The sequence below is a fragment of the Herpailurus yagouaroundi genome, unplaced genomic scaffold (genome assembly GCF_014898765.1).
Source record: "Herpailurus yagouaroundi ecotype Mexico unplaced genomic scaffold, PumYag 184, whole genome shotgun sequence".
Taxonomy (NCBI): domain Eukaryota; kingdom Metazoa; phylum Chordata; class Mammalia; order Carnivora; family Felidae; genus Herpailurus; species Herpailurus yagouaroundi.
Window position 1 is genome coordinate 7233694 of NW_024412415.1, and position 21556 is coordinate 7255249.

General features: G+C 56.8%; 2 protein-coding genes across 8 annotated transcripts in view; one reads left to right on the top strand and one right to left on the bottom strand.

Moving 5' to 3' along the window:
• PAK6 (p21 (RAC1) activated kinase 6) overlaps positions 1-14794 on the top strand; it is a 35873-nt gene extending 21079 nt beyond the window's left edge. For 3 of the 7 annotated variants that reach the window (XM_040492272.1, XM_040492271.1, XM_040492273.1), the window contains 9 exons: positions 2117-2246; positions 2674-2931; positions 3822-4475; positions 9803-10300; positions 10408-10541; positions 10898-11024; positions 11137-11262; positions 11731-11865; positions 13242-14794. In XM_040492272.1, coding sequence (XP_040348206.1) covers positions 2680-2931; positions 3822-4475; positions 9803-10300; positions 10408-10541; positions 10898-11024; positions 11137-11262; positions 11731-11865; positions 13242-13409 — 2094 coding nt within the window. In that variant the 5' untranslated portion in view covers positions 2117-2246; positions 2674-2679 and the 3' untranslated portion in view covers positions 13410-14794. The other 4 variants (XM_040492276.1, XM_040492275.1, XM_040492274.1 and 1 more) reach the window with 3 other exon arrangements.
• Positions 14795-15706: 912 nt separating this feature from the next.
• ANKRD63 (ankyrin repeat domain 63) lies at positions 15707-20726 on the bottom strand. The gene has a single exon (XM_040492278.1). The coding sequence runs from the start codon at positions 20007-20009 to the stop codon at positions 18861-18863; it is 1149 nt and encodes a 382-aa protein (XP_040348212.1). The 5' UTR covers positions 20010-20726; the 3' UTR covers positions 15707-18860.
• Between the last annotated feature and the right edge of the window lie 830 nt (positions 20727-21556).

Here is a 21556-nt window from a genome sequence, read left to right on the forward strand (position 1 = left end):
AGAGGGGGGGAGGGGCAAACGGGGGGTGGACAGAGGATCTGAAGAGGGCTCTGTGCTGACAGCAGTGAGCCTGATGTAGGGCTCAAACTCATGAACTGTGAGATCATGACCTGAGCTGAAGTTGGATGTGTAACCGACTGAGCCACCCAGGTGCCCCTGGCTCTGATTTCTGACTCTCTTCCCCCCTCCTCTAAATCCTGAGTTCAGTTCATTGCTTCCAGCTGCTCCCCACACCCACCACCACAACTCTGGGTCCTAGGACTCTGTGGTGTCCTTTTTCCTCCAGCCTTTCCTGCTGCCCCTGGGAAAAAATTTGTTCCCAGGAGGGGACCCAGGAGGGGGATACTAGAGCCATTTACTATTTGCTGAAGATGCTGTCCTTGTGCATTCCTACAGAATGCACTCAGGTGAGGCTGCGGAACTGGGGAGAGGGATGTTCTGGGGATAAAAGTATTAGCTGGCTCTTCTTCAGTTCTAGGGTGCATCCCTACATCTGCATTTAAGTTCACATAGTGAGGCAGGAAGGTGGAACCATCAGTGAAGCTAATCTAGGGACAAAGGGTCTGTCTGTGAGGCTGTAAGGACAGAACTGCTGAATAAAGACTCCGGGGGCCAAAGGCTGAGAGGCAAGAGGATGTTTTACCAAACCTCAAAGTGTCTATATAATGGAGAGGTGATGAGGTGCCCAAACCCTCAAAATTAGGTGTGGTCCCTTGACCAATGAATCTGTGAAGAAAGATATTGGACATCTTTCCCGGGTTTGTATCTGCTCATATCCCAGTATCTGCAGGGCCCTGAGTTCAGAGACAGAGATTCACAGAGAGGTAACATGGCAAAAGAAGTAGCCCTTGTTCACTGGGAGGTCTGGTCACTTAAGCCTCCCGGGCCCCGGGGGGGGGGCGGGGGGGGGCGGGGGTTTGTGAGCCCGGTTTTGTAAATGAAGAGCCCTGGGACACAAATCATTTGGGTAGCTTGCTCAAAGCCTCCTCAAATTAGTGGGAGACTCCCTACAATTCACCTGCAACTCAACAGGTCTATTTCATTCCAAAGGCCTTGGTCCTTGGGGGTCCCGCACATGTGGCTTTGTCTAGAGGGAGTATTAGGTAAGCTCCCAACATTAAGGTCCCATAAGTTGCTGACACTCCAAGAGGTGTGACATAGATTAACTCACATGTGGTGAGTTCCTGGTGGGAAAGCCGTGGCTATTCAAGCCTCCCTGCCTTTCTGAGTGGGTGCCAGCTGCCTCCCAGATCCGTGACCTCCTCCAGAGCCTGCTAAAGTGACTAGGAAAATGCTATTTCCGGAACAGGAGCCAAAAGAGAATGCCACGGCTCTGTATCCCAAATCTTTGGGGGGAAGGGTTGTTTGTTTTATATACAAGAACTTATGTTTACTGCTAACAAAAACAAAACCAAACACTACCAAAAAAGAGAGCTAGGGAAAGAGAGAAAATGGTCAGAAGCACAGCACCAAATCTCTGGATAGATGAGTGATCCAAGCATTCATTTCAAGAAACAAATATGTCTGTTTCTTGAAACTTAGAAGTGGACTTTCCAGGTGGCATTAGAGCCCATTCAGTGTACTTGGCCCCAATAAAGAAAAAATTAAAACAAAAACAACCCCAAAACCCCACATTGAGCTGTTTTGAGCCACTTCAGGTACAAAAGTATTCAAGTAGCCATCCTGACCAGTCTCCCTGAAGGCAGGCTGGGGTCATCACTATACCCTGGGTTTCCAGGCTCCCCATCTCAAGTCTGAGTGCCCATGTCCCTGGTAGCTGTTGACATTGCTCACAGGGCCTTAGGCAAAGCCCGGATTAGCAAGGAGAAGAATGGAGGTTTGGCTACAAGTGATGTTTTGCACAGAGTCCTGAGACTCAAGGGGAAAGGCCCAAGGGTGGGGGGGGGGGGAGTGCTTTCTTCCCTGGGGAGACCTACCCCTAGTACAGTTGTCCTCACCCACACCAGCTGTGCCCTTAACTCAGGACCTTTCTGGAATGAGGGCCAAGCACTTGGTGACCAAGAGGGCCCTTTTGGGGTCCCTGATCCTATGATCCGTGGTCCCAGACTGCATAACACGTTGGCTTTTTTATGAATGTTATTTATCACATAAACAGGGATTCTGTGGTTGAACCATCCTGGGACAAACAGGAGTTGAATGTGATCTGAAAGAAAAAACAAAAAACTTTAACGTGCTGTTGGATTCAACTTACTAGTTTTGTTTAGGATTTTCCTTTTTATTCACAGGTGAGATTGGTTCAGCTTTTCTTTTTGTTGTACTATTCTTACCTGGTTTAAGAGTCAAGGTTGTACGTACATGTTTCATAAAATGCATTTACCTGCTTTCTTCCCTCTTTCCCCTCTTTAAATTATTGACAGTGGAATGATATTTGTAATGGGCTTTGGATCTTAGAAAAACACACCCCCCGAGTCTGCCTGCTCGGCAGGAGACTTGGCACAGACAGGCAGAGAGACAGACACCTCTTTCCCTTGTTTGTAGTCTGTGTTGGCTTATTTCTGGCACTTTTGTTGTTTCTGGGACTGCTTTGCTGGGAGCTGGCCATTTCCCTGAGGAAGTAGGGCTGAGAGGTGAGGGAAGCCCTGGGCTGGGGGAGGGAGCACTGAGAGAGGGGTGGGGGTGGGGGTAGCACCCACCTATGCTTCCCTGGACCAGGCTCCCATGAAGCCCCTCGCTGGAGCTCAGCCTGACCCTACCCACACAGGCACCATGTTCCGAAAGAAAAAGAAGAAACGCCCTGAGATCTCAGCCCCACAGAACTTCCAGCACCGTGTCCACACCTCCTTTGATCCCAAAGAAGGCAAGTTTGTGGGCCTCCCACCACAATGGCAGAACATCCTGGACACGCTTCGGCGACCCAAGCCCGTGGTGGACCCTTCTCGAATTACTCGGGTGCAGCTCCAGCCCATGAAGGTAAGGGAGGCGGCAGCAGGGATGGTCCTGCAGAGTCTGGCCTCTCCCAGTCCACAGAAGCCCATGCCTGGCAAAACCACAAAGGCACCTGGAGGAACCACCTAATTACCAGCTATCGATTAGCTAGCTGTTTGCGTTCCCTGCTAATCAGCCTCACCCTGGGTGAGGACTGAATTTCCAGGGAGGAGGAGCCTGGGGCGTCCCTCTCTGCATGCAGGTTGGTAGGGTTGCCCGATTTAGCAAAGAAAAATACAGGATGCCCAGCAAAATTTGAATTTCAGACAACAATGAATAATCTTTCAGTATTAAGTGTATCCCAGGCAATATTTGGACCCGCAGCCCCTCTGGGGCTGGAGCTCCCAGACCGGGGGGATTTAGTTGTGTGGGTCAAGAAGGGCAAGAGCTTGGTAGGGGCTGGGGTCAGGGGCCCTGCCAGGGTTTGGAGGCCACAAAGCCAGTTAATGTGGAGGAGAGCCCTAGACTGGCCACTGCCTCCTCAAGAAGCTCTGTGTGTCTCCCATAAGGCCACAGATAGAGCTAGAGAATGACAGCCGACCCCAGGCAGGGTCTGGACCCTACCTCTGTGCCCCCTCGGCCCCCGAAGCTCAGATGCCCACACCACTTGGCGTGCTGACTCCCTGTCTGCCCTGCTGGACTGTGAGCCCCATGACAATAGGCCTTCTCCCTGTATTTCTGCCCCCACACAGGCCCAACCTGCTGTGGACCCTGGTGAGTGACTGAAAAATTAAGAAACAGCTAGATGACACAGCAAGCGAGATCCTCAGGTGTTTCTCCCGAAGGCCCCTGGGAAGGCTGTCTGATCTGGTCCAGAGCCACCGCTCCCTACCATGAACTGGCTGCTCACCCACACTCTTTTCCCTCCCCTACAGACCGTGGTGCGGGGCAGCTCGGTGCCCATGGACGGCTACATATCAGGGCTGCTCAACGACATCCAGAAGTTGTCGGTCATCAGCTCCAACACCCTGCGTGGCCGCAGCCCCACCAGCCGGCGGCGGGCACAGTCCCTAGGGCTGCTGGGGGATGAACACTGGGCCGCTGACCCGGACATGTACCTGCAGAGCCCCCAGTCTGAGCGCACGGACCCCCATGGCCTCTACCTCAGTTGCAACGGGGGCACACCAGCAGGCCGCAGGCAGATGCCGTGGCCGGAGCCACAGAGCCCAAGAGTCCTACCCAACGGGCTGGCCACCAAGGCACAGTCGCTAGGCCCCACCGAGTTCCAGGGTGCCACACAGCGCTGCCTGCAGTTGGGTGCCTGCCTACAGAGCTCCCCACCCGGCGCCTCACCCCCCGCAGCCACTGGTAGGCGTGGGACCAAGGTTGCCAGGCATGGTTCCGAGGAGGCCCGGCCACAGTCCTGCCTGGTGGGCTCGGCGACTGGCAGGCCAGGCGGGGAGGGCAGCCCCAGCCCTAAGACCCAGGAGAGCAGCCTTAAGCGCAGGCTGTTCCGAAGCATGTTCCTGTCTACTCCTGCCACAGCCCCTGCGAGCAGCAGCAAGCCAGGCCCTCCCTCTCAGAGCAAGGTAGGTTGGGATGGGCCCCGTCAGCAGAGCCCAGGAACCTGGCCTTCCCCACTTCCGGGGTCAGGCTAGGGAGGGCATAAGGGAACACAGTGATCAAGAAGCCAGCTCAGCCTCAGCTGAGGATTCTACCCTGAACCAAGTAAGCCCTGGTCTTCCAAACCTTAGCACAGGTGAGTCAGGTTCAGGCTGGCTCATTTTCTGGGGCGGGGTGGGGGCCTCAGAAGGGCCTTTGGTACATCCCAGTTTACATTCTTGCCCTCTGTGGTGTGTCTAGATGGGCCACACTGGCAGGCAAACACCTCTAACCATAAGCCCAGACCTTTCCCCGCCCCCAGCACCCAGAGCCAGGTGCTCTGGTGCTGGACAGGGGCAGGGTCTCTGCCTCCCTCTTGTCAGCTTCTTTCGGCCTCCGCCCCCTGCTTGCCCCAGTGCTCTCCTCAGGTCCTGCTGAGGTTCCCTGTCCAGACTGCTTCTCCCTAAGGCATCAGGAATGTTCAGGTTTAACCCCTTCTCCGGTGAGAATGATTTCCTTCCTCCCCTTTTCCTTTAGTGGCCGTTTGAACGTTCTGTAATGATTTATTTGGAGTCCATGTGCCCTGTGAAAAGCTAGAGCAATGAGTGTGCCTGGGCCGGGGAGCAGCAGGAGAACTGACTTTTGGCATGCGTGACAGCCTTAAATGCACATCTTTTTCCTGTGAAATAGGAAACAGTGAAGGGAACCCTAACGGTGACATTTCTTGACAGGCAGAGGAGACTGTTCTTGCCCTTAGATGTCCTGTCCGTGGTGACAGCACCAGCCTTTCTCATTAGGCAGAATGACAAGAGGTACTCAGAGAGGGTAGGACAAGTCCCAGGTGTCTCGAATGAGTCAGGGAAGGAAACGGTGAGAGGGCCCTCGGGGTTCAGGCCTCTTGCTCCTAAAGGTTTCTGGCATCTCTAGCTCCTTCTTGAGGGGCTGGTTGAAATGAGCTCACATTGCAGCACGAGGGTGGGGAGTCAGACCTAAAAAAGTCAGACCTCCCCTCCCTGGAGGGCTTTCAGAGCAAGCCTGGCTCCTCCCATGTTGGTGGTACATGAGTGTGGTTCCAGCTAGGGGAGTGGCCTGGACCCTTAACCTTTCCAAGTCACTGGCAGCCCAAGGCATCCAGGGAAGGTTCTGGGCTTTGTGTAGTCACTGGAATGAAGGACGTGGGCTGGGCTTCCACGTGGGGTGCGGGTTTAGGGGTAGAACAAATGAGATGTGGCTTGATGTATCCATATAAGGAACATGTCTGTGAGCTGAGAGGTCTCTGGAAGGCCATCCCCTGGGGAGACACTTCCTTGAAAACCAAGGTGGGAGCAGGACAGTTCACGCTGCCCAAGAGGTGAGAACTGATACTTGATCGCTCTCTGGCCTCTCGGGAGTCCTGTGGCAGGGCTTCGGGGGTTTGGGAAAAGGGGGTGTCAGCCCTGGGCTGGGCACTGACATGCATGTTTCTGAGCTCCTGCCAGCACCCCACAGCAGGATCAGGCTGTCCACCCAACCTCTGTCGGCCCATCCATCCTACATACTTTACCAAGGATCTCCCATAGGCCACCACTGCTGCATGTGTGGGGCTGTCCCCTGCACCAGAGGCAGGTGGTAGTCATCTGCGGCTTGGAGATGCCACAGTTCCAGATCTCTAAAAGGCAGGGCTGAGACTTCCTCTGAGCTGCTCTGGGCCATAGCTTCTCAACCCCTTCACTATTGACATTTGGAGCAGATGATCCTTTGCTGTAGGAGCTTTCCTGTGCATCGTAGGATATTTAACAGCATCTCTGGCTTCTACCCACTAGATGCTGGTAGCACCTCTCAGACGGGATAACCAAAAATCCCCCCAGACATTGCCAAATGTCCCTTGGGGGATAAAATCAGCCCCAGTTGAGAACCACTGCATCCAGCTTCCTACTCCACCCCTACAGCCCCAGGAACCACCAGACCAAACCAGCAGCCAGCCTTCCGCACCTCAGCACACCCCAGGGGCTGGCTCAGGAAGCTCACAGCAGCTGTCCATGCACTGGTGCCCTAGGAGGTCAAGCCACCAATTGTCACCTCCAGCCGGAAGAGGCTCCAGGAGGGTCTGTGGCTCTAGGGCTTTTGTACCCAGCCCCAGGGAGCTTGGCCTGCAGTCACTCACTTTGGCTAAACAGCAAAAGACCTCAACCCTGAGTGGGGGCTGGAGGCCAAAGAGTTAAGACAGGAACTTGGGGGATTTAGGAGTGGTTCCACTTAGAGGCAGAAAGGCCAAATCGGAAGACCTCAAGAATCAGCAAGCCTTGGTTAAACACCTACTGTGTACCCTGTACTCTGTTAAATTCCAGGTACCTCCCGTAGGACCACAGCATAGGGGTAGGGAGTTATGCTGACCAGGGCTGACATTGGCCTTGCTCCTCACTACCTAGTGACGCTGGGCAAGTTACTTAACCTTTCTGAGCCTGTTTCTTATCTACAAATACAGATCATAATAGTACCCATAGGATAATAAAACAAGCCCCAAGGTTGTGAGAATTAAATTAGAAATGCATTTAAGGGCCTTGTCAGAGTGGTATACCCCCAATAAATGGCTTTATTGTTCTTAAAATATTATGACATGGCCTTTGCCTCTGAGGCACTTACAGTACAGCCCCTAAGCCCACGGCTGGAGAGCCTGGCCCTGTCATCATAGCCGGGGAAGGGAAAATGAGGCATCATTGTAACTCTACGCACGACTCTTCTGGTGGCTTCCCGCCCGAGGAGACGTCTCTATCACACCAGGAACTCCAGAGCCCACAACAGTGAATTCCATCTTTTGTCCCCCTTTCTCTTTCTTGGTGTGGCTTAATAGGTTTCCTCTGACTTTTTTCTTGTGGTGACATTAAGTAGAAACTCCCTTCTTGTGGAGACAGGCAGCAAGGCCAACAAAGGGACCAGATGCTGCTGAGGTGAAGACTGAGTCCAGGTGGTGGGTCCCCACCACCCCCTATCCCATGTTCCAGGCCACACTGGAGCTGGGCTCTCAGCTGGATCCCTACTGTATCATCCACCCACCTACCCCTGCACCGTTGGTGCCTGGGTTCAGCCAGCACCTGCAGCAGTGTCTCCACAGGGGCCTTGAGAGCAGAGGGGGAGCAAATCCCCTCCTAGGCCCCTCCACAGGGCTTGTCCTTACCACGCCCACTCCCCCCCCCCCCCCCGGCACCGACTGACAGCACCCACTCAACCACAGAGCAGAGATAGCCTGTGTAGGAGGCCAAGAAACCAGAAGGTGAAGGGAATCATTTTAAAGCCTTCCTTAGAAATCCAGGTAGAGAGAGCAGCTGTGTTTGTAGGCCCTCCAAACCCTGTCCAGCCCCACCCAGATGCTCAGAGAGCATGTTTTCTGTGAGCCATACCTCACAGGCCAGCAGACAGCCTTTCTACAGGGCCTCAGGGGCTACCTCGTGATTGGTGATCCTGTGATGTAGTGAGCCGTGCAGGCTGAAGTCTTGTGAACCATCTGCTCCTGGGACATGGCCTCACAGCCTCAGCAGTGGCCCTACCCCCTCCACTCCCATCCCAGTCCTCCCACAGTCTCCCTGAGGCCATGGAATCACAGACCCCATTTGTCCAAAGCTGCCCCAAGTGTGGCCCACAGTCCTCCTACATCAGAGCCCAGGGGCCTCATTAAAATGCAGGGTCACTGCTCTAGGGAACCTACCGAGGCAGAAATCTGCATTTTATCCAGCTCCCCAGATCACTGTGCATTTATAGAGGAGACCGGGGCTCAGAGAGGGTGAGGTGCCTAAGACTCATCGCTGGTCAGAGCAGTGTAGTAATGAAACCTAGGTTGTGACCCCCCAGTCCAGAGGTCTCACTGCTCCAACCACACAGAGTGGGGAAAGGTGGGTGCGGGCCAGGTGCTGGCAAAGACGTGGGAAGATCTATTTACTACCCAGATGTGCTCAGTGGGCAGGATGGAGTAGTCACAATGGGTGCTGGGAGGTTCTCCTGGCTCCTTCACCGTGTAGGCTGAACCCAAGCACCCTCTGCCACAATTTGGCTCTCTGCCAGCAGGGGCCCTTGCACACATGCTCACCCCTAGGCAAGACCAGGGGCCGAGTGGGGTGGTGTGAGCGCCCAAGCTGAGGGCCGGAGGAGATTTCCTGGAGGTCAATGGAGCTCTGGGGACCTGGACCAGGACCCACTGGGCACCTAGGCAGCTGCTACATGATGGGTTCTGAGACGTTCCAGGAAGTTCTCTGCAGCTCCTGAAGTGTCCCTCGTTAGGTAACTTTGGAGCTTTCTGGGGTGCCCCTTTTAAAATCATATAATGCCTGGGAAGAGTCGTATTGCACATCGCCAGCTCCTTGGAGAGAACCCAAGAATGGGACCCTTTCCTGCTGGGCTGCCAGGAGGGCTTAGGACCTGAAAGGCAAGGAACCTCAGAGGCTTCCAGGGCTGGGGCTTGGGCTCACTGAGGCCCAGTCTGCCATGCAATTCCACTTCCCCTCCTGTCCCACCAGAGGCCATAGAGATAGGCCCCTGCCTTCCCTTCCTTGTGGGGGTCATCAGCCAGGAGTTTCATGCTTGGGAGCAGGTAGAGAGGCTGCTCTGTGGAGCCCCTAGGAAACCTCCCCACCCCTGGCCCCAGGGCTTGGGTTTGGCTAGACCTGCCCTCCTGATTCCAGATCTCTAGCCCAGGAAGCATACCTGAGAACACTCAGATGGTAACACGGCTCTATGGTCCTCTGTTAGGGACACACTCTCACAGCATAGACACGCAGACTCCCTGCTGTCTGGCACAAGTGGGGTTATGAGAGCCCGTGCTGTGGCTTCCCTGCCCTGTGCTGGGAGCCAGTCACAGCTGCCCTGCCGTCCACACCCCCACCCCACCACCCAGGGCCTCTTCCACCCACATGGCCCCTTGGGTGGGAGCGCCCTGGGAATGAAGAATGCCTCTGACCCAGATTCCCCGCACAGCCCAGCAGCACAGAAGGAAGTCGGCCTCTGGATGGCCTCCCAGGGGTCTGGCTGTCAATTACCCAGGAAGAAATACCCGGCAGAGGACACCCCAGGGACTCTGCTTTCTTCAGCTTCCCAGGAGTGGCAGAATGGATGTAAAGAGCTGCTGTTGGACTGCTCACCTGGGAATGCTGGGGGCTGGGTTGCCAGGCAGAACCAAGCTTTGGCTTCTGCTCCGTTTGAAAATCCTTGCCTGTAGCACCTACCCTATTTGGTCTGACACCCTCTAGACCTGCCCCTGTCCAGAGGTCAACCCCTGCTTCTGGAAAGGTCACAGCAAATGCTCCCACAGTCAAACCCCTTTCTGTTTCTTTTTCCCTCCCTGCAGCCCACCTCCTCTTTTCGACCGCTGCAGAAAGAACCCACCCAAAGCCTGGTGGCCAAGGCCCAGTCCTTGCCCTCAGACCAGCCCATGGGGACCTTCAGCCCTCTGGCCACCTCGGATACCAGCAGCCCCCAGAAGTCCCTCCGCATAGCCCAAGCTGCCGGCCCACCCCCAGGCCGGTCTTCCCCCGCGGGCTCCCCACGCACCAGGCAAGCCCAGATCAGCACCAGCAACTTGTACCTGCCCCAGGACCCCACGGTGGCCAAGGGTGCCCTGGCTGGCGAGGACACAGGTGTTGTGACACACGAGCAGTTCAAGGCTGCGCTCAGGATGGTGGTGGACCAGGGTGACCCCCGGATGCTGCTGGACAGCTACGTGAAGATCGGCGAGGGCTCCACGGGCATCGTCTGCCTGGCCCGGGAGAAGCATTCAGGCCGCCAGGTGGCCGTCAAGATGATGGACCTCAGGAAGCAGCAGCGCAGGGAGCTGCTCTTTAATGAGGTGGGAGGAGAGGGCAAGACGTGGCGGGGCGCTCGGGATGAACATCTGGGAGCGGGGGCAGTGGGGACTGTGCCTGGCACTCAGGCACCCCCACCTGTCCCCCCCAGGTGGTGATCATGCGAGACTACCAGCACCTCAACGTGGTGGAGATGTACAAGAGCTACCTGGTGGGCGAGGAGCTGTGGGTGCTTATGGAGTTCCTGCAGGGCGGGGCCCTCACGGACATCGTCTCCCAAGTCAGGTGGGCAGCTGCGAGGGCTGGGCAGTGGGAGGGCCGGCTGCCCCCCACTGTCTTGGAAGGAGTATTGTGCAGCCTCAGGCCAAGGACACTGGGGTGCCTGTCATGTCATTGTGAGCACCTCCCGTCTGTTGGGGTTAACAGACTCATGCGTTCAGGAGAGTGGGTTGGGGAACACCAGAATGTCTCCAGCCTAAGTCCAGGCCCATTTCTACCAGGGCCCTGGCCTGACTGGACCCCCACACATATTGCCTAGGAGCTGTGGGGCCCGGTACCAGGGGCACCTAATCTGGCAGCCAGCTGCCCTGCAGCCCCGCCAAAGCTAACATTCTCTTCTGCCTGTGGTCTTCCCTGTCCAGGCTGAACGAGGAGCAGATCGCCACTGTGTGTGAGGCCGTGCTGCAGGCCCTGGCTTACCTGCATGCCCAAGGTGTCATCCACCGGGACATCAAGAGTGACTCCATCCTCCTGACCCTGGATGGCAGGGTAGGCCCCTCCCCTCCCTGGTACACCCGCGTCCCACCCCCTGCTTCCATATTCCCAGCTCGGCTCCGGCTCCACCACTCACTCCCGTTTTTCCCTCTCACCTCAACCGCAGGTGAAACTCTCTGACTTCGGATTCTGTGCTCAGATCAGCAAAGACGTCCCTAAGCGGAAGTCCCTGGTAGGCACCCCTTACTGGATGGCTCCTGAAGTGATCTCCAGGTCTCTGTACGCGACTGAGGTAACTGGTCCTTCCATCCCCCAGTCCTCCCAGAAGCAGCTTGGGAACAAATAGCTCTTGTGGCCCTTGCAAAGACCCGCCCCCGCTCCCCCAAATAGCCCTAGTTTTCAGATTCCTCCTTAGTCAGTACCCTACCCCACTGCCCATCACACCCTGCCCACTCTTAGATGGGTCTGCTCTCACTTGTGACTTTGCTTCTCGAAAATGCTCCTACGGCAGCTCAAGGGCAAGGTGGGGTATGGCCGGGCTTCCTCATGTGTGATGGCCATTCTCAGAGAATGGCTGACAGCTATGTCCCTGCAGTCAGTGGGCACTCATGCAGAAAGGAACCGACCACGAGGCAGGTGGCCAGGAAGGAGGCCAGCTCACCGATGAAAGCTGGGGCCAGCTGCTCCCATCCCCCCGCGGTACACTGCTACTGAAGGGTCAGCTCTGGTCAGTGGAATCAGGGACATTCTCTTCCTGCAGGTGGATATCTGGTCTCTGGGCATCATGGTGATTGAGATGGTGGACGGGGAGCCACCCTACTTCAGCGACTCCCCAGTGCAAGCCATGAAGAGGCTCCGGGACAGCCCCCCACCCAGGCTGAAAAACTCTCACAAGGTCAGTCAGTGCACAGGGTGTGCCCTTGCTGACCCCATTCTTCCTGAGGCTTGGAGGACCAGAGCCTGGGCTCCCAGGCCCAGCTTCTCCCTTCCACAGAAGCCAGAGGCTCCCAGAAAAGGCTCTTCTTTCTCCGCACAAAACCTGCACCTGGGTGTGGAGCCACATCTGTACACAAACCTCTGTGGTCACTCAGACAAGTTTCTGCCTGCAGGCAAATGACAAGAGCCTGAGAAAATGGAAAGCAGGCCTTCCAGGAATCTAGAGAAGCTAGTTGAGCAGGAACCCCTCTACCCCATCTGGCAGGGGAGCCATACCAAGGCACAGTGTTCCGAGTCTGTCATAGTAAATTGCCTTGTCCTTCATTGGTGCACATCCTGACCACGTCTGAACCACAGGTTTTCCCTTAAAGGGGGTGCGTGTGTGTGTGTAACCCTTTTCTGTCAAATCCACCCAAACTCACAGGCCTTTACCAGTGGACACTCCTTGCTGGTGGGCAGGTCAGTACAGGGCGGCAAAATGGCACTGCCATCTCGTGGCCAGATCGAGAAATGTCCCAGAGGGGTGAAGCCCAGTCCCTGAATAATAGTTCTGTGGCCCCACCATAGCTGGATGGGAGAACAGACAGGAAGACACCTTCCGAGACAACTGGTCCTTGGAGCCTGCACCACCAGCCCCAAGATTAACATATGGGGAGATTTCCAATTGGCTAATTCCCCAGAGGAGGTAGCCTTCTGTAACAGCCCAAGATTTAGCTTAATCCCAAGATATTGGCGCAGAATGAACTAAGATAAGCCCCTGACTTAGACTCTAAGGCTTAGAGCAGTAAAGAAATCTCCCTTTTCAGGTCCCACTTTGTTTTTTTCTTTTCTTCCAAACACTTCATCCCTGATCTCTTTCTTATCTTCACTAAAGACAGGGCAAGCACATTTTATCATTAGCCCATTGGGCAGATGAGAAAACTGAGGTCTAGAGAAAATTGCAACTTGCCCAAGATCAGGGATAGACCCAGGACTGGATCACTAATATGAATCCCATGCTTCTCCCGCAGAGCCACAGAACCTGAAGGCTGAGAGCCCTGAGAAGCAGGGTGAGGAATGGGCTATATTTGCAGCCCAGCTTCCCAGGACACCAGGCTTCTTAATTCCACTGCTCAGTAGCACCCCCTAGAGGTGATCTAGCCACTTTTTCCTGGACCGATGCCAATTTTCTTTACCTATCCCATAATCCAGAAAGTACTGAGTCTGGGAGCTACTACCAGGAAGTAAGAAATGAGAGAATTCAAGACTTTCAAATGATGGTGGGGCCAGGCAGACAAGTATCCCCGAAGCCACCCCATGCTGTGGCTTCCTCTCACCGATGCCCTGTCTCCACAGGTCTCCCCAGTGCTTCGAGACTTCCTGGAACGGATGCTGGTGCGGGACCCCCAGGAGAGAGCCACGGCTCAGGAGCTCCTGGACCACCCTTTCCTGCTGCAGACAGGGCTGCCCGAGTGCCTGGTGCCCCTGATCCAGCTCTACCGCAAGCAGACCTCCACCTGCTGAGCCCGGGGACACTGGGCAGCCAGCCTGCCGGCGGGGCCTGCCTGCCTCATTCTCTCAGTATTCTCTCCAAAGATCGAATGTGAAACCCCACCCACACCCTTCTGCCCCTCAGCCCACTGGGCCAGGCCGGACCTGCCCCTCGGTCTCTCTGCCTCCCAAGAGAGTCCCCAGTTGCCTTTGGGATGGTGGAGACCCCCTTCTACAGAATGACCCTCTGTTATTTGCACAGGGATATTTCTAAGAAACGTGGAGACCCGCACTCCTGGCCACGTGGCCAACACAGCAGAAAAAGCTGCTGCGGTTTTTTAAAAGTAGTTGTACATTAGCATCCCAGGTCACCGAGAGGGCAGACTGCCTGTCTTCGCCAGGATACTTGCTGTTCTCAGCTCCAGCTCTAAACCCTGGGGTCTCAAGAGAGCCACAGGGAAGGTTTCTATTGCCTGAAGCCGTCTTCCTCCTTTACGTCTGACTTCCTGAAGGTACGGTCCAACCTGCACCTGTTTCCTGACCCACCTGCACTGACACCACTCTCCCTGCACAGCCTGCTCCAAACTGTGAACAGCCTGCTCTCTGGCCAGGGGTGGAGGAAGGGCATTTGTCTGGGTAAAAGAGAAAGAATGCGGTTGGTGGTAAACATAATCTCACTTTACAGGATGGAGAGAACATTGTGTGTGTGTGTGTAAGTGGAGGACAGTCACCCTGACAGCCTGGCTCCCTTCAGGTCACTCACAGGTCACCTACTTCAGTAAGGCTTCCCATCCTTTCTGCCACTAAATTCTACCAGGAAGGGACTGCTTTCTTGGCCTGGTTTCCCACCTCCTAAGTCCCGTGTTTCTACCTGAACAGTGAAGAGAGCTGACACATCCCAGGGGCTTCGCAGATTTCCAGGTGTCTCCTGTACTGTGGAGTCTGAGAGCCAGAGATGGGAATGGTAAAGGAACAAACTTTGTTTTGCCTGTGAGCTTTCTCTCAATAACCAGGTCATCAAGGACCCATTATTTTCAAAAATCTTGGTCTGAGGGAGATGAACCACCCCCTGGGGCTCCATCCTGTCAAGAAAATGGACACCCCCTTTGTGCAAACCATCTGCCCTAGCTGCCTCTTCAGACACCTGTCTCTTTGTCCCCCTTCCCTCCCCACCTTCAGGGATGTTGTGAGTCAGGGAATCCAGGGAAGAACTCCAGGTGTCAGGACCCTATCTAGATAATATTTTTAGATTCCTCTGCTCCCTAGTGGCCTGCTTTGGGCCCCCCCCCCCAAAAAAAAGAAACTTGCAAGGACTTTTTTAAGGGTCAGAGTTTTAAAAACAAAAGCATCTTCCCTAGAAACTTTTGTGAATTGTTTGCACTTGTGCCTGTTTTAAATTAAACTGAGTGTTCAAAACCTCTGGGCTGTCGTCTCTGACAATGGAGCCAGGCTATGTTCAAGCTGGACACTTCAAGCAGCTGTCTGGTGTGCCCCCCTCCCATATGAGCTCCCCAGCGGTCACTGAGTCCACAGAAAACCCAACTCCCTCGTGGCATGTGGGCCCATGAGGGCGGATAAGAAGGGAAACGGAAGGCGAAAGGCCCTTGGGACTGAAAGAACTGAGAAACGGACAGAGCTGTCCTTCCCAGGGGAGAAGAACCCAGCCAGGAAAACCAGGGCCATGCGCTCTGCTTGCTGGTACCACAGGGGCTCTGCGGGCAGCCACTGGAGCTGATGGCCACTTTCTGCACCGGCGTCTCCCTTCTCCCTTTTGCTTCCCACTCCAAGGAAAGTCAGAGGCTGCTTTCCTCCAGCTGTCCATAGAAAGTGGCCTGGAACTGCTTCCAGGGAGAAGGCAGTCTGTGTTTCTGTTCTCAGAACTGAGGGGTTGGGGAGCAGCAGTGCAGTGACTGGAAATCAATACACCTTGGTCCTAGTCCCGCAGGTAGGGGAGGTAGATGGCATGATCTTTAAGCTTCTAGCTCTGACACTGATTCCAGCACTTCCTTCCTGAGAGTTCATCCTACCCCCAGCCCCAGGGTTCACTGAAACCTCTCACCCAGCATCCAGGAGTCACACAGACCCTCTCCTGCTCCCCACACCAGCCCCACCCGGAGAGCTGCCCTGGTCTCAGGGTCCTGGTCCCACCAGCTCAGTTGGAAGCAGTACCTGAGTCCTTCCTTCAGGAGGCGGCCACAGTGCACGGTGGAACAGGCAGGGATGGAGGCTGACAGAAGGCAGAACCTTCACAGGAAGCAAGCACACCCTCTTGTCACTCCATAGGGAGCCCAGAATCAGGAGCAGTTGGCGAGGCAAAGAGAGGCCAGTTCTTGCAACTGAATAATACTGGATTTATTAACTATTCTTCTGAGTTCTAATAGTCCTTCCACCGCCCAGTGTCATTCCAAAAGCGTGTGCGGACGTCATTTGGCCTCCCATGCAGCCTAGTTCTGAGTTTGATGTTAGGGTACTGAGCTCCAGTGGCCTGTGTGACTCTTCACAACGATGAAAGCAACAAGGATTGGAAAAGAAAACTGTTTAGAAAGGTCTCTTCTAAAGTGAGCGAGCTAGAGAGGACCCCAGCCTCAATGCCTGGGGGCTGACAATGAGAAGGAAGTGCAGGAGAGCAAAATGTGCTGAGATGTAGAAGTTTTGCACAGAGCTGGGACTAGTAAGTAATCTGCAAGAACAGAAAGTCAGTCACACACAGTTCATTGCAGACAGCAAAGATCTGCTGTGGTCTTTTAGAAACAATACTTTCAACCACCAAGCCCTTGGCACCTCCGTGGAGAGGAGCCCTCATGCTTGTTTACTCAATAAGGAAGGCCCAGGGTGACATTCAACCAGAAAGCCACAGGTCAGCAACATTTGAAAGATGACAGCACCATCAACCTAATGTTCACCCCAGACCTTACAGTGTTTTGAAGAAGTCAAAATACTTGTATTCTTACACCATTAAAAACACCGTGGAAATTAAACACAGTCAGAAAGGGAATAAGCGAACAAGCAGGGATCGGCCGGAGTGGGGGGCGGGGGGGCGCCAAGAGTTTGTGCTTGGGATGTCCAGTTATCCCCCATCCCACCCCACCCCAGATCCTCTCTACCTGGCTTTTCAGGTGCTTCTGTATCCTTCACCCACCACCCAGACAGTGGGACTAAGGAGAGGCAGATGTCTGGGGAGAAATGAATGAGGGGAGGGCAATACACACCCAAAACGAAAGCAAATCTCATCAGAAGAAAACAATGGAGGTCCCAAGGTTCAGAAATTATAAAGAAGGGGCTGGAAGCCCCTGTTTTTCAGAAGAGAGCAGGAACTCTCTGGACTTGGGAGCCTTAATTTGGAAGATCTTGGGGTCCTTAGTGAAGAAGGGTCTGGGCCTCCTGCTACTCCAAATCCGGGTTTTTTGTTTACTGTCCCTCACTCCACTGCTGGGAAATGGCTTCAAGTATCCGGATTTAATATACCACAAGAGTAAGGGGAGTCCATGGGTAAATGCACACGGAGGGAGAAGTACATTGCCGTGATCCCAAGTGAAACCAGAAAAAGTCTCAACTCCGAGCCAGGGCGCCGTGAGGTAGGCGCAGCGCTGCCACCAGGGGGCACCAGAGATCACGTCCAGTGCGGGGTGGAGTGGGGTGGCTGCACTTTTGAGGGGCAGAAGGATTGGGAAGGTGTCTGACATCTATACAACGCCCACTCACCCCATGCCCACCCGACCCCCGACCCAACTTCTCAGCAGAGATCATTCTCTCTGGGCAGTCCCCTTAGAGTTATGGTGAGAAACCTTTCGTTCTGCAAAGGCGTTTTAGATCGACGCCTTGAAAAGCCCCCACCTCAGACGGGTGAGGCGCTGCACGCTCAACCTTCGGGGTTCACAAAAAAAGCCCCCAAGCGCAGCCATCTCGCGGGCTGGGCGCACAGGTGCCTGTGCTAGGGTTTCCGCAGGGTCCTAGGGCACGCGTTCACCCGACCTCCTAGAATCCCCCTCTTAGGCCAACACAAAGAGGAGGCAGGGGAGGTGGGAGAGGAAGGACCACGCCGGAAAAGGGCTTTTAACCACCTCTCCACGGTTGCCTCTGACTCACTAATCTGCCCAGTAATGAAGCTTTGCCCGGCCTGCGTCCCACGCGCCGGGGCAGAGGCAGGGGTCCTTGGTCTCGACCTCCAGCATCTACCATCCGCCCTGCCCTCCATTAACAGCCCAGCGAGAAGCAGGAGCGCTTTAACAGCCCCCTTCCAGCTCTCGCCAGAGTTTGATGTAATTTAAACCCGGACCTGCGGCTCGTGTGGGCTTCCCGACTCCCTCGCGCCGCCGTTCAACGTGGCAAACACTTCAGTCAATTATCCCCCTCGCAGAGCTTCTATTTAAAGAGACATTGTCAGGTTCTTAAGCCTCGGATCAGACCCGCTGCTTTCTGCTTCATATACAAAGACTCAAAACACGAGTTCTTTGAGGATTGGAAGAAATACAATTAAGCCAAGCCTTCGCAACCGTTCCACCCTGCGGGAGCACCCACATGGCACCCACATGCGGGACCGGGGGAGCTGGGAGGTGGTGGGGGCGGGGAAGTGCCAAGTCCTTTCATTTCAGGCCTCTAACAGTTAGCAGAAGTAAGGCTGGATCACGAGGGACACGACCTCAAAGATAAAACTCAAATGCCCCCGAGCTGAAGTACAGGCTGGCTCAGGTGCTGGGAGCTGGGCTGGGTAGGGGTTGGTGTGGGGCAATGACCCCCCATCATCAATGAAGTTGAATCCTGGGTCGGCCAGAGGCACAGGGAGCTGGAATCACCCAGGAGCTGTTTCAGGAGACAACCAGCATTCAACACCAAGGCCTCTGCCACCCCCAAATATGCTCTCATTGTCTCGAGGCAGAAGTTTCTCCCCAGAAAAACGTAACCTTCAGACTCCTTCACAATCAACCCTCCTGTCCAGAAGGGCTCAGAGGCCAGTCTCCTTGTTCTCCTTCTCCAACACTTAAGAGGAAGGGAGACTTAGGTCACGTGCAGAATTACTGTCTTATCACTACGCAGAGGGGGGAGGCTAGGCCTTTGTTCTACAAGTCAACTCTTCTGCTGCCTGGCTACTAGGGTGTGGGAGACTGGCCAGGAGGAAGTGTCGGGGCGGGAGTCCCGCAAGACTCAGAACTGAGCCTTAGGGCTCAGAGTAGGGGGTCCATCTTCCTGGCTGGAAGGCTGTAGCATGTGGAACCAGTCTTCTACTCTTCTTCTTCCAGGACAGGAAAGGTAGGCTGTAGGGAAGGCGAGAGACCTAGGCAGGGAATACCAACAAGCACAAAAAAGAAATAAAATAGGGGCTCTTTTCAGAGAGAGGGTTGGTAAAGGTCTTGCCTTGGCAGTGGGGGACAGGTTCTGGATCACAGGCCGGGAAACTGCCAGTTAAATGAAGGACCTGGAAGAGAGAAATCCCAGTGGAGGCGAGACATTAAGAGCAGGGGGAGCAGGGCTCAACCTCCATGCTGTTTACCGCTGAGAGTGCAGCACCATGGCCTCTGTGCCTGCCTGCCAAGGCTGAGGCCCAGGCCCCGAATGGGGCAGAGCGTTGGCCTCTAACTCTGCGCCGCTCTCGGGCCCTGGTGCCTCCCCGACCAGGCTGGGGATGTCTGGAGCTGTGGAGCGTCGGCGCAAACCCAAACGGCCAGAGCCGGGGCCGCCCTCCGGGTGGGGGCTAAGGCCAATGGGGGCTTGCACTAAGGTCGGAGGCACTCCCTCCAGCACCTCCTGCGAACGCCACCTCCCGGTCCCCGAAGACTGGGGCGACTGTGGTCGGGCCATTAGGGCTCCTGCCCGCAGTCGAGCCGCCTCCTCCTCGGTTACAGCACCCAGCGCCAGGCTCATGCTCCGGCCCAGCTCGGGCCTGTCGCTGCCCTGCGCTCGGTGCCGGCCAGAGCCCTTGCCCCCTGACCCTGCCTCGCCACCGTGACCGTGGCCGCCGGCCGCTCGCGCAAAGCGCGCCAGGAGAGGCCGAGGTAAGCGGCGAGGACTGGGTCGTCGACGCTCGGGGCTGGGCGCAGGAGCCGGACGGCCAGGAGGGCTATCGGAGTTGGAGCCCCGGGCCGCGGCGGCGGCGGCTGCGCGGCCCCAGGGCCCGGTGAGGGCTTGCACGCAGGTCCCGTGGCCGCGGGCGGCGGCCAGTTGCAGCGCGGTGAGACCCGCTCGGTTGGTGCGGTCGAGGCGCAGGCCGAGGCGGCGGAAAGAGCGCACCAAGAACTCGAGCACCGCCCCATGGCCGCACGCCGCTGCCCACATCACTGGGCTATTGCCCGCCGAGTCGGCCGCCTCCGGGTCGCCGCTGAACTGCACCAACAGCTGCACGGCGTCCAGGTGGCCGCGCTCGCAAGCCAGGCTGAGTGCCGTGCGGCCGCGCTCGTCCCGCAGGTTCACTGCTGCACCCTGCTCCAGCAGTAGCCGCACGAAGCGCGCGCGCAGCGCGGGGTCCGGCAGGCCCACTGCCACCATGAGCGGCGTGCGGCCCTGCTCTGCGCGGCAGTCGATGATGCTGCGGTCCAGCGCATCCAGCACAAAGCGGGCCAGGTGCACTTTGCCCGCCTGCATGGCCTCCAGGAAGGTGCGCGTACCCGCTCGGGGGCACAGGTCCTTGGGCTTGAGCATGACCCCGGCCGCCGCTCCCAGGCGGCCCAGCAGCTCCGCACGGGGGCGCCCCTGTTCCCGCGCCCCGCCGGGCTCTGGGCCCCGCTGGTGCTCTGGTTTGGCTCTCTCCGCGCGTGGGCGGCTGCAGCCGAGGGTCCTGATGTTCCCAGTCTTTTGCTCCCGCGGCTTCCGCTGCCCCGCCGCTCCTGAGCCGCGCGCCTGGCGTCTCGCTGCTCCTTCCCTGAGCTTCCCGCCTGGAAGTGTAGGTTGCTCGCTACTCTGAGCTCTGCTCCTGGCCCGCTACAAGACTACGAGAGCGAAAGCTCGGCCCCTTTCTGTCTGTCCCGCTGTTTTCCGCGTGTCCGGTGCCCCTCCGTCCCTTGTGGCTTGGAGCCGCGCCACTCACCCGCACCCGAGGCAGCCCCCGCTCCCCTGCTGCGACGGTGGCGCCCGCCGAGCGCGCCTGCCTCCAGCCCTGGCGGGGCGCGCCGCTCCTCAAGCTGCTGGCGCCGCTCCTCCGCCTCCTCCCCGCTCGCGGGGGCCGGGCCGCGCCGGGGCGCTTGCTCCTTACTTGGGGGGCTCAGCGGCGCGGGAGCCGCCGCAAGCCTGCACACCTGGCTTTATAGCCTCGGGGGTCTCCATGGCAATGGCTGCCCTGGAAGCGGGCTGAGCCGTCAGGGCAGGAACGCACGCGGCGGGGGAGACCGCCCCTGACCCCCACCCCTTTGTGGGCCACGAAGTCGGGGAGCGGCTCCTCCTCCGCGCTCCCCTGGGGCTGCGGCGGCAGTTGTGGGGCGGGGGTGGCGGCTGCTGCTGGGGGCCACATGCAGCAGGCCAGGCCAATCCCAAAGTCACAGTCGTCTTTCCTCGTCTCCCCGCCCTCCGCCCCCACCGGAGTCGGTGCTCCTGGCTCCTTAGAAACTTGGGACCTCGGACCCGTCGGGGAAGACGGAGGGCTTCTCGCTGCCCCCAGCGGTCCAGGTGGAAGGAAATGGGACCCCAAGAGGGCAGAACTGGACCATAAGCGAGCTGGGAGTTGGCGGCGAAAGGCGAACTGGAAGTAATTGCGGGGCGGGGGAGGGGGTATCTGCGCTGCGCACAGAGTGGCGGGGGGGGGGGCGCTCATTCTGGCTGACAACTGCCACTCCAAGTGTAGCGAATCACGCACTCACACACAATTGTTCTTCCCGCACACGCTCACTCTGAGCGGGGGCGGAGGGGAGAGTGTGCTCTCCAATCTCCGACGTCTCCAACCCCGACCACGCGCCCGATTGCCAGCTCCCGGCGGCTGACAGGCACAGGAGGGAGGAGCCGAGACGCGCGGCCCGAGCCGGAGCCCGGAGTGCTGCAGCCTCGTGAAGAGTTCCCTGGCGCAGCCACCCCGGAAAATGCGAGGGAGCAACACGCAAGCCTCCCCTACGGTCCTCGCCTCCCTCCTGAGCACAAAACCACCCCCAGACCACAGGGCTCTGATTTTGACTACTAGCTGACCTGTTTGAAAGGCAAGAAGAGAGCTCGAGTCAGGGGGGTGTGGGAAAACCACGGCAACCCCACTCGCTCCTGAGATG

What these genes read in the sequence shown, in the direction of transcription:
- ANKRD63 (XM_040492278.1), bottom strand. Translation starts at nt 20,009, where the DNA reads ATGCTCAAGCCCAAGGACCTGTGCCCCCGAGCGGGTACGCGCACCTTC.